Raw genomic sequence first — 12,190 nt, 5'->3', positions numbered from 1 at the left:
GATGGAACAAAATAATGGAGGGTCTTCACTACGCTTATTCTAGTAATAAAGCCTGGGCACTACTCTGTGAGCTTGAAGTCACTGACCTGGGAAAAACACTGTCAACCAAAAGTGACAGCCAATGCTGTCACCTCACCCTCCTTTGTAATTCAAAAACCAAAACTGACCTGTTTGGCTAGACAGAAGGTTTAGAAAGAGCTCTTTCTAAACATCCAACAAAGTTCTGCCACTTCACCTATATATCCCCGTATTGCATAGTAGAAGAAATCAAGGGTCTTGTAGCCACTAAAAAAGGAAAAGCTGCTCGCAAGGATAGCATTTATCCTGAATTCCTGAAGAATTTGGTGTCAAATGATGAGCATGGTTGGCAAATGTATCCACTGCCATACGTTCAATAGTAGAACAGTCATAGGTGGTTTCAGCTGGTGTCCATGTTAGACTAAGGCTGTACAAGTGATTTTGGGCGGTGGGGAGGAACATCACCACTCTTACTTAGCAAATGTGTTCTCTGTGCATATTCTGATTTAATAGAAGTCAATAGAAGTGTTTTACTTCTGTTAGCCTTGCACAATTGTCAATGAGTGCAAGAATTTTGCCTGATGAATTATTACCAGTGATGATGCAGAAGTCAAGAATTTTGCTTGACGTTTAGCTCCCAGGCTGTTTGCAGGACTGACCAGAAAAACACTTAAAAAAATTAAAAAATAAAAATAAAATTTGTAAACCAGGCATGCTTGAGCTAGAGTTTTATTCAGAGAGAGTGAACCCTTAAAACGCCATTTTTACTGTCCGTTTGAATGAAGTGCACATCAAGTTCTACAAATGAATATTTAGAGATTGGCTACAGCCAAGCCCTAAACAGGGCTTTACTTGGTGTAATTAGTTCCATATGAGGTTTTTTACATGAAATCTATCTAGATAATTAACTACTGGGGTGTGTGTGTGTGAGAGAGAGAACTGTTTTTAAAATAAAACAGACTTGGATTATGCACAATCCCATTTAGTAGACCCAGGAAGGCTCTTGAGACCAAGAACAAACAACTCACTGTGTGTATTTGAGAATTAGGGATTTGGAGGGTAAATAGACTCTTATGGTTGAGCAGCTAAGGAGTATAGTTATTCCCACATGACTTTTTGAAGGGATGAGTAGTTCATATATTTGCATACTAGCAATATAGTGTGGTGGTGGTGTTGGTTTTTTTTATCTTAAAAAACCAAACCGCACATAGGCAGGAGTATTACATTAGCCTTTCCAAATGATCATGAGAGTTTTACCAGCTCAGGCCCCAAAAAATACCTACAGGCCCCACCATTAACTCCCCTTCTGCATAGTAAGAACAACTTGTAATATTTTCTGGATCCTGACCTTTCCCACAATCTGAGATTTCTGGACTACTCCCTTCTTTAAATGCTGGCAGTCCAGGCTTTTCGAGGAGGCTCAGAGGCTTGGCCATGCCCCTTTTGCTCTTTCCCCAAATTCTCTGCCTCCAATGGTACAATCAATGTGGCAGTTCAGTGCTTCCAAGTTTGCCTGTTGCAATCCTAGTTTTTATAGGCAATTTTCGGAGCCATAGTGGCAAAATCTCTAAACCTTCACCCACTCTTCTCTGCTTTTAAGAGATGAAAATGTCATGGGCCTTTTCTCACTGACAGGGAGGACAAATGGAGAGCCCCTTGACTTGTCAACAAGTCTGAACATTCTACAGGCCATTATCCTCTGATCCCACTGAGGATTACCAAAAGAAACTACACCATCTGCTCAAGAAACTCCCTGAAAAAGCACAGGAACAGATCTGTACAGACACATGCCTAGGACCCCGACCAGGGGTATTCTATTTGCTACCCAAGATCCATAAACCTGGAAATCCTGGACACCCCCTCCCCCCCATCATCTCAGGCATTGGCACCTTAACAGCAGGATTGTCTGGCTATGTGGACTCTCTCCTCAGGCCCTACGCTACCAGCACTCCCAGCTATCTTCGAGACACCACTGACTTCCTGAGGAAACTAAAATCCATTGGTGATATTCCATCCTGGCCACTATGGATGTAGAAGCCCTCTACACCAACATTCCACACAAAGATGGACTACAAGCTGTCTGAAACAATATCCCCAATAATGTCACAGCAAACCTGGTGGCTGAACTTTGTGACTTTGTCCTCATCCACAACTATTTCACATTTGGGGACAATATATACCTTCAAGTCAGCGGCACTGCTATGGGTACCCACATGGCCCCACAGTATGCCAACATTTTTATGGCTGACTTAGGGGACGAGAGCTAAGGAAGCATTGTTCTAACACCCCTACTCTACTTGCGCTACATTGATGACATCATCATCTGGACCCATGGAAAAGAAACCCTTGAGGAATTCCACCATCAACTTCAGCCCAGACCATTCCACACAAGCCGTCCATTTCCTGGACACTACTGTGCTAATAAGCGACGGTCACATAAACACCATCCTATACCGGAAACCTACTGACCACTATACTTACCTACATGCCTCCAGCTTCCCTCCAGGACACCCCGCACGATCCATTATCTACAGCCAAGCTCTAAGATACAACATTTGCTCCAATCCCTCAGACAGAGACAAACGCCTACAAGATCTCTATCAAGCATTCTTAAAACTACAGTACCCACCTGCTGAGGTGAAAAAACAGATTGACAGAGCCAGAAACAGTACCCAGAAGTCACCTAATACAGGACAGGCCCAACAAAGAAAAGAACAGAACACCACTAGCTGTCCCCTTCAGCCCCCAACTAAAACCTCTCCAGCGCATCATCAAAGATCTACAACCTATCCTGAAAGATGATCCCTCACTCTCTCAGATCTTGGGAGACAGACCAGTCCTCACTGTCAATCACTTACAGACAGCCCCCCAACCTGAAGCAAATACTCCCCAGCAACCACACAACAAAAATGCTAACCCAGGAACCTATCCCTGCAACAAAGCCCGATGCCAACTCTGGCCTCATATTTATTCAAATGACAACATCATTAGCCACGCCATCAGGGGCTCGTTCTCCTGCACATCTACCAATGTGATGTATGCCATCATGTGCTAGCAATGCCCCTCTACCATGTACATTGGCCAAACCGGACAGTCTCTATGCAAAAGAATAAATGGACACATCTGACATCAGGAATCATAACATTCAAAAACCAGTAGGAGAACACTTCAACCTCTCTGGTCACTCAGTAACAGACTTTAAAGGTGGCAATTTTGCAACAGAAAAGCTTCAAAAACAGACTCCGAGTAACTGCTGAGCTTGAATTAATCTGCAAACTAGATACCATTAACTTGGGTTTGAATAGAGACTGGGGGTGACTGGGTCATTACACACATTGAATCTATTTCCCCATGTTAAGTATCCTCACACCTTGTCAAGTGTCTAAAATGGGCCATCTTGATTAGCTCTACAAAAGTGGTTTTTTTTGTTTGTTTGTTTTTCCTCCCCCTGATAATAGCTCATCTTAATTAATTAGCCTCTTACAGTTTGGTATGGGTACTTCCACTTTCTTATGTTCTGGTGTGTGTGTGTGTGTGTGTGTGTGTATCCACACACATATATTAAAAAACAAAACAAAACAAAAAAACTCTTCTTCTTACCATATGTTCCATTCTGTGCTGTAGCCCACGAAAGCTTATGCTCAAATAAATTTGTTAGTCTCTAAGGTGCCACAAGTACTCCTGTTCTTTTTGCGGATACAGACTAAGGCCTTGGCTACACTTGCAGATGTACAGCGCTGTGAGTTAAACCTGACTTCGTGCAGCTGAGTAGGGAAAGCGCTGCAGTCTGTCCACACTGACAGCTGCCCAGGGCACTGTCGTGGCCGCAATTGCAGCGCTATTGGGAGCGGTGCATTATGGGCAGCTATCCCACAGAGCACCTTTTCCCATTCTGGCACTGTGGGTTGTGGGAAGGGGGCGTGGGTGCGGGGCATTCTGGGTCCTGTCCCAACACCCCGTGATGCATCACTTCGCATCCCAGAAATTCCTTTGTTTCCGTTCACCTTTGGCGCCATCTTTCAACGGTTTCTGTGCAGCGTGATCTGTCTGCGGGAAATGGAGCCCAAATTGCTGAGGCGTATGCTGACTTATCTCGCCAGCACGTCACATTTGGTTGTCCAACTATTCCTTAAGATCCAAAGTGACAGTGACAGTGAGGAGTCAGACGATGCTATCGAGCCGCATAACGCGTATGACACGAAATTGCTTGTGGCATTCACGGACATGCTCAGTACCGTGGAACGCCGCTTTTGGGCTCGGGAAACAAGCACCGAGTGGTGGGATCACATCGTCATGGAAGTCTGGGATGACGAGCAGTGGCTGCAGAACTTTTGGATGAGAAAAGCCACTTTCATGGGACTGTGTGAGGAGCTTGCCCCCACCCTGCGGCACAAGGACACGAGATTGAGAGCTGCTCTGCCAGTGGAGAAGCAGGTGACTATTGCAATCTGGAAGCTGGCAACTCCAGACAGCTACCGGTCGGTCGCAAACCAGTTTGGAGTGGGAAAGTCGACCGTTGGAATCCTGTTGATGCAAGTTTGAAAGGCCATTAATCGCATCCTACTCAGAAGAACTGTTACTCTGGGTAACGTGCAGGAAATGGTGGATGGCTTTGCACAAATGAGGTTCCCTAACTGTGGAGATGTGATAGATGGGACGTACATTCCTATTCTGGCACCACCCCACCTAGGATCCGAGTACGTTAATCGGAAGGGGTATTTCTCTATGGTTCTCCAGGCGCTTGTGGATCACCGTGGGCGTTTCATTGACATTAACACAGGCTGGCCCAGAAAGGTGCATGATACACGCATCTTTCGGAACACTTGGCTGTTCAGGAAGATGCAGGCTGGGACTTTTTTCCCAGAGTGGAAGATCACGGTAGGGGAAGTTGAAATGCCCATTGTGATCCTTGAAGATCCCGCTTACCCATTAATGCCGTGGCTCATGAAACCCTACACAGGGAGCCTTGACAGCAGCAAGGAACAGTTCAACTACAGGCTGAGCCGGTGCTGAATGACTGTGGAGTGTGCCTTTGGCCATTTAAAGGCCTGCTGGCGATCTCTGTATGGGAAGCTGGACTTGGCCGAAAACAGCATCCCTGTGGTTATATCTGCGTGCTGTGCCCTCCATAATATTTGTGACTGGAAGGGTGAAAGCTTCACTCAGGCATGGACCTCTGAGGTTCAACACCTGGAGGCTGAATTTGCACAGCCAGAGAGCAGGGCTATTACAGGGGCCCAGCGTGGGGCTGCAAGGATTAGGGATGCCTTGAGGGAGCAATTTGAGGCTGAAAACCAGCAGTGATATTTGGTGCCCTGCATGGGAGTGAAGTGCAGTAGTTCCAATCTTTAGGAATCAGTGTTTGCTTAGCAGACAAGCAGACTTGCAGTACCTGTTTATTTCCTGGGCTAAGGAGTCTTTTACTTTATGCAATAATAAAGAATGTTTTCAAAACCAAAAAATCCATTTATTGAAAAGAAACAAGGGGGTGGAGTGGGGAACAGTACAATCCCAGATTCGCGTATGTCCTGTCTGGTGTGCTGTGCAGTGAGTGCTGCACTTCAGGACAGCTATACTGCATGGTGATGGGGGTTGAGTGCAGAGGGTAAGGGTCGTGGTTTTCAGGGCTGGGTGGAGAAGATACTGGTGTTGGAGGCAGCAGGTGGCGTGAAGAACATGGAGGTTGGGGAAAGTGGGTTGGAGGTGACAGTGGGGCACAACGGAAAGAGTTTTGGGACAAGGTCTGTAGGGAGGGGTGGCGTTTGCGGTACTGCTCCTCTTTCTGCATGGCTACCAGCTCCTGGATAGCGTCTGCTTGGCGCTCCAGGATGCTTATGAGCCTATCACTGCTTTGCTGCCGGTGCGCGGTGCTTTGCCGCTGGTGCGCTGCGTTTTCCTGGTGGATCCTGCTTTCTCTCTCCCTCCAGTCCTGTGCTTTCTCATTCTCTTTAATAGATTGCCGCATCACTTCTTGCAGCATGTCGTCTTTGCTTTTTCGCGGTCTCTTCCTGAGTCTTTGCAGTCTCTGAGCAGGCGATTAGAGGGACGGCTGAGGTCTCAAGGTTGCAGCTGTATAGGCAAAATGCAACATTTAACAGAGGCAGCATTGTTTATACCAGACAGAGTAATGATTCCCCCCACGCTTAAGGAGTAGAAAACACACAGGGTCTACACAATAGCATAACTTTCCCGTCCGAAACAGCACACACATCCCACGGGAGCCTCAAAATGGTGAGTAAGGGGGACTGATTGTTTCAGGGCTGCACTGTCCTCTGGGTTTCTGTGCCTTGGGGAGAGCCAATAGCTTCAGGGGGCACCTACACTGAACACTGTCCCAACATTTTCCACAGACGCTATCCAGGAGCTGGTAGCCATGCAGAAAGAGGAGCAGTACCGCAAACGCCACCCCCCCCTCCCCCCAGCCCTTGTCCCAAAACTCTTTCCGTTGTGCCCCACTGTGCCCCACAATCGTCCTGGACGATATCTCGGTGCTGAGGGTGACCTGGGAAGCAAGGGAGGGTCTTCTACTGCAATGCGGCTTCCGCCCTGGCCCATATGCAGCTTGCCTGTGTGCAGCAATGGTGTCCTCCCCCCGCCCCTCGCGGCACAGTGGCGCGGACTTGTTAGCCTGGCTGGGACAAGGACCACGGTGGCTCTCCCAATAAACCTGCGCAAGCGCATTGCACACGTTCTGGATGAGACATTTGAGGAGATTACCGAGGCCGATTACCGCAATGTGATAAACCACATCAATGCACTATTCCACATCTAGGCATGCAGGCCTAACCCTCCTCTCCCAAAGAGCCCGCACCGAAAAAATTCCTTCCCGAAAAGGAAACCCGCTTACTGGGAACTTGCTCGTCTGTCTTGTCCTCCACCAAGTACCGGCCACTGTGACTGGCTACCTTCCTCCTGGCTCGAGAAGAGCTCCTGGCTGCATGGTTCCAGGGATTCCGGGGTGTCTCCATCCGGCCCACCACCATCACTCCCGTTTTCCTCCTCCTCCTCCTCTCTCCCCCCTGCTCCCTCCCCACCGGCTCTGAAGTGTTCATGGTGGTGCTGGGAGTGGAGGTGGGGTTAACCCCAAGTATCGCATCCAGCTCTTTGTAGAATCGGCAGGTCGCGGGGGGAGCACCCAAGCGGCCGTTTGCGTCACGGGCTTTGCGGTAGGCACTCCGCATCTCCTTCACTTTAATCCTGCACTGCAGGGCGTCCCGGTCATGCCCCCTTTCCATCATATCCTTTGATACCTTCCCGAAGATATTGTAATTCCTATGGCTGGAGCGCAGCTGTGACTGGACAGCTTCTTCCCCCAAACACTGATGAGGTCCAGAAACTCGCCATTGCTCCATGCTGGGGCTCGCTCGGCATGTGGAGGCATGGTCACATGGAAAGATTCGCTGATAGCACTCCACGCCACGCTGAGCTGAGCAAACAGGAAGGGGATTTTTAAAATTCCCGGGGAACATAAAGGGTGGGTCACATAGTTGGTTACCTGAGGCCAGGGCAGTAGAGTTTGAACTGATGACAAGAGTGGCTAGAACAGGCATTGTGGGATACTGCCGAATAATTCTGGAGGCCATTCACAGCGCATTGGGCGGCCACACTGGCGCCGCAGCGCTGCAGCGACAGCGCAATACTCACTATTCTTCTCAGGGAGGTGGAGTACATGCAGCGCTGCAACCACGGAGATACAGCGCTGCAAATGCCTTGCCAGTGTGGACGGGGAGTGAGTTACAGCGCTGGGGGCGGCTTTACAGCGCTGTAACACGCAAGTGTAGCCAAGGCCTCACACGGATGCTACCCTGAAACCTAGTATTATGGGTGCGATTGGTCCCAGAAAAGAAATCCATAAGGGAACACATTTTACACCCTGTTCTCATGTTAAAATAATTACCATCACAAATGGCCAAGTAGGCGTATGTAAAAGGATTCTACCATTAGTCTGATTTCCTCCCTGCCTCCTTAATTATTCACAAGGGGGATCCCCAGGCACGTTTAGGCCTTGTCTACACTACAAAGTTTTGTTGGCAAAAGTTATGCTTCTTTAATTAAAGCACTTTAATTCAAAAGTGCTGTGGCGTGTCCACACTAGCTCCTTGTGTCACCAGAGTGCATCCACACTAACAGCTCTTGCATCGACAGAGAGCAGTGCACTGTGGGTAGCTATCCCACTGTGCAACTAGCTGCGGGGTGCTTTGGGAAGGGTTTGCAATGCCTCATGGGGCAGGTACAACGTCACATGACACAGATTTCTCAGTCACATGTTCCAGGCATCCCAGTAGATTGTCAGCTGCTTTTCAACTGAAGTGTGTGGGGGGAGGGAGAGGATAGTGGTGTCTGGGACAGGGGAGACAGCAGGCTGACTGACCTATCCTGAGGCAGGGGGAGGGGGACACCCCCCCCACACACACACACACGCCATTCCCCCTGCTCCGCACAGCAGTCTCTTCAAGTCTCTTCCACTCTGCCTGCCTGGGGTTCTGTGATTCACTCCGAATTCTCCGACCGCTTCCTCAGCTGCTGGGAGCGGCATCCTGAGCAGCTCTCCCTGCTGAGGAATGTCAAAGCAGCACAGCAGTTGTTTCCTTCTCCCCCCCCAGTCCCCGTGTTCCTAGTGCAGGGCAGAACAGGAGCATTCCACATTAATGATTTGCTCTTTGTTCCCCAAAGGGAGCTGCACACTCAGCTGTCAAATGCTTCCTGGAGCTTTCAAAGGGGAGGGGTGCATGCCTGCAGGGCAGCGGAGTTCAAAACCGTGAACAGAGAGGTCACGGCAGGCATTGTGGGATACTGGTGGAACTGGAAGCCAGTTATGTCGGCAAAACAACTGATTCTTTGTCATTTTAACTTTGCCACAAAATGCTTTATGCCTCTCGTTGAGGTGGTTTTATTTTGTCAGCAAAACAGCGGTGTTTTGCCGCCAAAAGTAGCTTTGTCGTGTGTGCACGCCGCCCCTGTGTTGTCGGCAAAAGACAGCTTTTGCTGACCAAACTTTGTAGTGTAGGCAAAGTCGTCGTATAGATGGTTTTCTTTAGTATTGAGGTCTGGTACTTTCCAAAGGTGTAACTTCCTTCACCGCTCCTGGGATTAAAGCAGTTTTCCAGTGAATCGTTATTCTCCATCTGGCCAGTAACAGCTTCTGCACATGCTTGTCTGATAACTACTTACTGTAATATCTCAAACTCTACTTCTTATATTTTTATGAGGCGATGTGGGAGGAAATGCAGGGTTGCTGTTTGCTTTGCATGTTTGCCTGACACCCAGCGAAAATTTTGGAACACTTCAACTCTGTATAATCCCTTGTAAAATCTAGGAATAAAATAAACCTAGTTTTCCAAGCTTCTGAAGAAGGCAAAAATGTCACTTTAGTATTAAGTGTAATTTTAATATTAAGCTATCTGACTGTAATTGAATGATTCATATCCATTCCTCATTGACAAATGCATGTAATCAACAGCAACTCCATTATTATGTGACCTTTGTTTTGTCCAAGAAAGCAGAGTTGTGGACTCTTCTATTAACTCACCACCCTTGCAATCATTTGGACTTTTGTTAGTGGACCATTCTGTTTTAAAGCTGCTTTGCATGTCTTCTCTCAGTACAGAGCAGTATTCAGAGGTTCCAAGAGAAGTTTTTTATCTTTGCTTTAACACCTCAGCAAGTCAGAGAAATCTGCATTTCCAGGTAAGAGGGAGTGCTTGGCATTTATTTGTGAGCATGTGTCAAATCACTGCTTTTGCAAAGTTGCAAGGGAGTTTCAGAAAAATCTTCCTTCACATCTCTTCGCCTGTGGAACAATCTTTCAAGTGAAGTGGTGGGTGGGAGCCTATTATTCAGTACACCTAAAACTAGTGTTTGTACAAACACATAATGGTTATGTTGGGGAACAATCCTGCATCATCAGGGAGTTAGATAAGAAAATGAGACCTGATTAATTGAAATCAAATAGCCTTCATGGCTGCTGCAAGAGTGGCAGACTGTTTTCTTCCCCATGTTCCCTGGTTGCTGGTAGGGATGTAAAATATTAAGCGGTTAACGGGTAAGTAGTAGTCTAACCGTTAACCCCCACGACCGTTAGCCCCATGCACGTGGGTCTTGACCAGGTTCTGGCAAGAGGTGATTATGGCAACCAGGAAAGGGTGGGCATCATTCCCATCTTAAAGGGGCCGGGTCGATATTAACACTCTAGCCCAGCAGGGTTTTCTCCCCGGGGGCTTCGCGGGGAGGAGGGGGCACGGCCAGCCGGGCAGGGTGTACACGTTTGGCCACGGGGGTTGGCAGGGGCTGTGGGCCCCGTCAGGGGAGTAAAGTCATCCCTGGCTTCTCCCTGTGCCATTGGAAGGGGTTTGGCTGCGGAGGTGGTCAGCACGCTGGTAAGGGAAGCTGCTGCTGGCGTGGCATGGAGTGTATGCGGAGGCCACATTGCGACAACTAGGTACCTGGGCCCCCCCTCCCTTTTCCTGGGTACTGAGGATGCGAGGGAGGTGCTGGGCCCCCTCAACTGCCCTAGGCTCTCCTGGCTAGGCCTGTTGTCACCCCCAGTATGAGCTCAGCTGCCCTTCCCATCTGTCAGGGGCAAGGGGGGGGAGGGGAGATGCGCCATCCTCGGAACAAAGGTCCTGCCTGAAATGGAGAGAGGCCCGAATCGGTTAACCTATTTAATAGATTAAACAGTTATCTTTTTAAACAATATTTACATCACTAATTGCTGGGGTGGGAGGCTGCTTCTACCCTCTATCCTTGTTTGTCAGTGGAATGCAGTAGGGAGGACCTCCTTCGGGCTGGCTTCCCCCCTCAGGTGGTGTCAGATTTTTTTTTTCCTCCCCTCTCTCTACACAACCTCCTTGGAGTCCCAAGACCTGGCTGGAGGGAAGGCACAGACCTAGTTTATCCTTTTAATACAAATAGATTGTTTTGGTTACAAGTGCTTTGTTCTTGTACTACATGGGTAGTGTAGTAATGAGAAACTTAAGAGTCTTGAAAGTAACTAGAGATGTTGGAGCAGGTCTGTCCTTTTTTCCTATGTGATAGATTGGGGTGTGAGATTTTGTTTCCCCTCCGACCCCCTCCCCTCCCTCTCTCTCAATAGACTCTCTTTTTTTTCTTTTCCCCCCAACAGGGACTTCTTGCCAGGGGGCAGGAGGGATTACACAGTCCAAGTTCAGCTAAGGTGATTAAAGGTTTTTCTTACATTAAGTTTGTACTTCATTATTTTAATTCAAGTATATTTTAACATATATAAATAGTTTTCTGAGTGCAACGTCACTTAAAAATGAAATTTCTCTTTTGGAAATAGGTTATGCCTAGCAGAGACTAGCTGCCCTCAAGAAGATAACTATCCTAATAGTTTGTGCATTAAAGTAAATGGGAAGTTATTTCCATTGCCGGTAAGTTATTGAAATTCTATTCAATATGTAGCTTTTGCTGATAGATTAGTTTGCTTAAAGTCTAAAGTGGGGAAGAAAAAGGGTCTGACTCTTTTTTTAAAAATTTGCTCACAAATTTATGTCTAATTTGCCTGTGTAGTTACCGATCTGTACATCGGGCATTTGCAGGCACTGATGATCACTAAGATACCAATGCTAATATTTAGCATTTTACACGTTAAAAGTACTATGTAGATATTAATTATTTCGGTCCATTTGTGACAAAGATAAATTGCAGCATAAAGATTCTTCTTAAATAGCTGTGGGGATATAGCAATATTCACGGTGAGGATGAAGGACAGACACATTCTAGGGCTTCAAACATTGCCAATAGTGGTGGAGCCAAACAACCGTAGGGAACTTTTTGCAGAATCTCCCTAGCACAGAGAAGGCTAATGTGAGACTCATTTCTATGGGCAGGTATTTTCATAACAATTAACATTTGGGCAAGGTTGTGACTCGTATGCACTAGAACTCTGAAGCTTGAGGGTAGATGAAAAGGGAGGAGAACTTTACCCATTTACAGGTAATCTTTGTACAGCTCTGTAAAGCTGTACAGAACTTTTCTATATTGATAAGTTTCAGGACAGAGCATGTAACTTGATGCGTACCCAGTCACTAGAGGGAAGTAAAGGTCTCTTTGCTAATGATTACAAGACGCTTATTGGGGTGGGAGAGAAGGGTAAGTAAGTAAATGATTTGTGATTGCAAAATACAAAAGGAGTGCCAAAAACTAACTTCAG

The 12,190-nt window shown here is 47.4% G+C and overlaps 1 protein-coding gene and 1 long non-coding RNA gene across 21 annotated transcripts in view; one reads left to right on the top strand and one right to left on the bottom strand.

Annotated features, from left to right (window-relative positions):
• Positions 1-12,190, top strand: part of PIAS2 (protein inhibitor of activated STAT 2) — a 64,634-nt gene that overhangs the window by 26,529 nt on the left and 25,915 nt on the right. For all 20 annotated transcript variants that reach the window (XR_010588758.1, XR_010588759.1, XM_065549965.1 and 17 more), the window contains 3 exons: positions 9,621-9,705; positions 11,141-11,191; positions 11,318-11,408. Coding sequence is in view for 18 of the 20 variants with exons in the window: in XM_065549965.1 (XP_065406037.1) it covers positions 9,621-9,705; positions 11,141-11,191; positions 11,318-11,408 (227 nt within the window). In the remaining 2 variants the exon portion in view is untranslated. The remainder of the gene's footprint in view (positions 1-9,620; positions 9,706-11,140; positions 11,192-11,317; positions 11,409-12,190) is intronic.
• Positions 5,464-11,322, bottom strand: LOC135972340 (uncharacterized). The gene is made up of 2 exons (XR_010588761.1): positions 6,866-11,322; positions 5,464-6,087 (listed from the first exon to the last, which is right to left on the bottom strand). It is a non-coding gene; the product is annotated as an uncharacterized LOC135972340 (long non-coding RNA).

Source organism: Chrysemys picta, chromosome 6 (genome assembly GCF_011386835.1).
Source record: "Chrysemys picta bellii isolate R12L10 chromosome 6, ASM1138683v2, whole genome shotgun sequence".
NCBI lineage: Eukaryota > Metazoa > Chordata > Testudines > Emydidae > Chrysemys > Chrysemys picta.
This window is presented reverse-complemented; position numbering and strand designations above follow the sequence as displayed.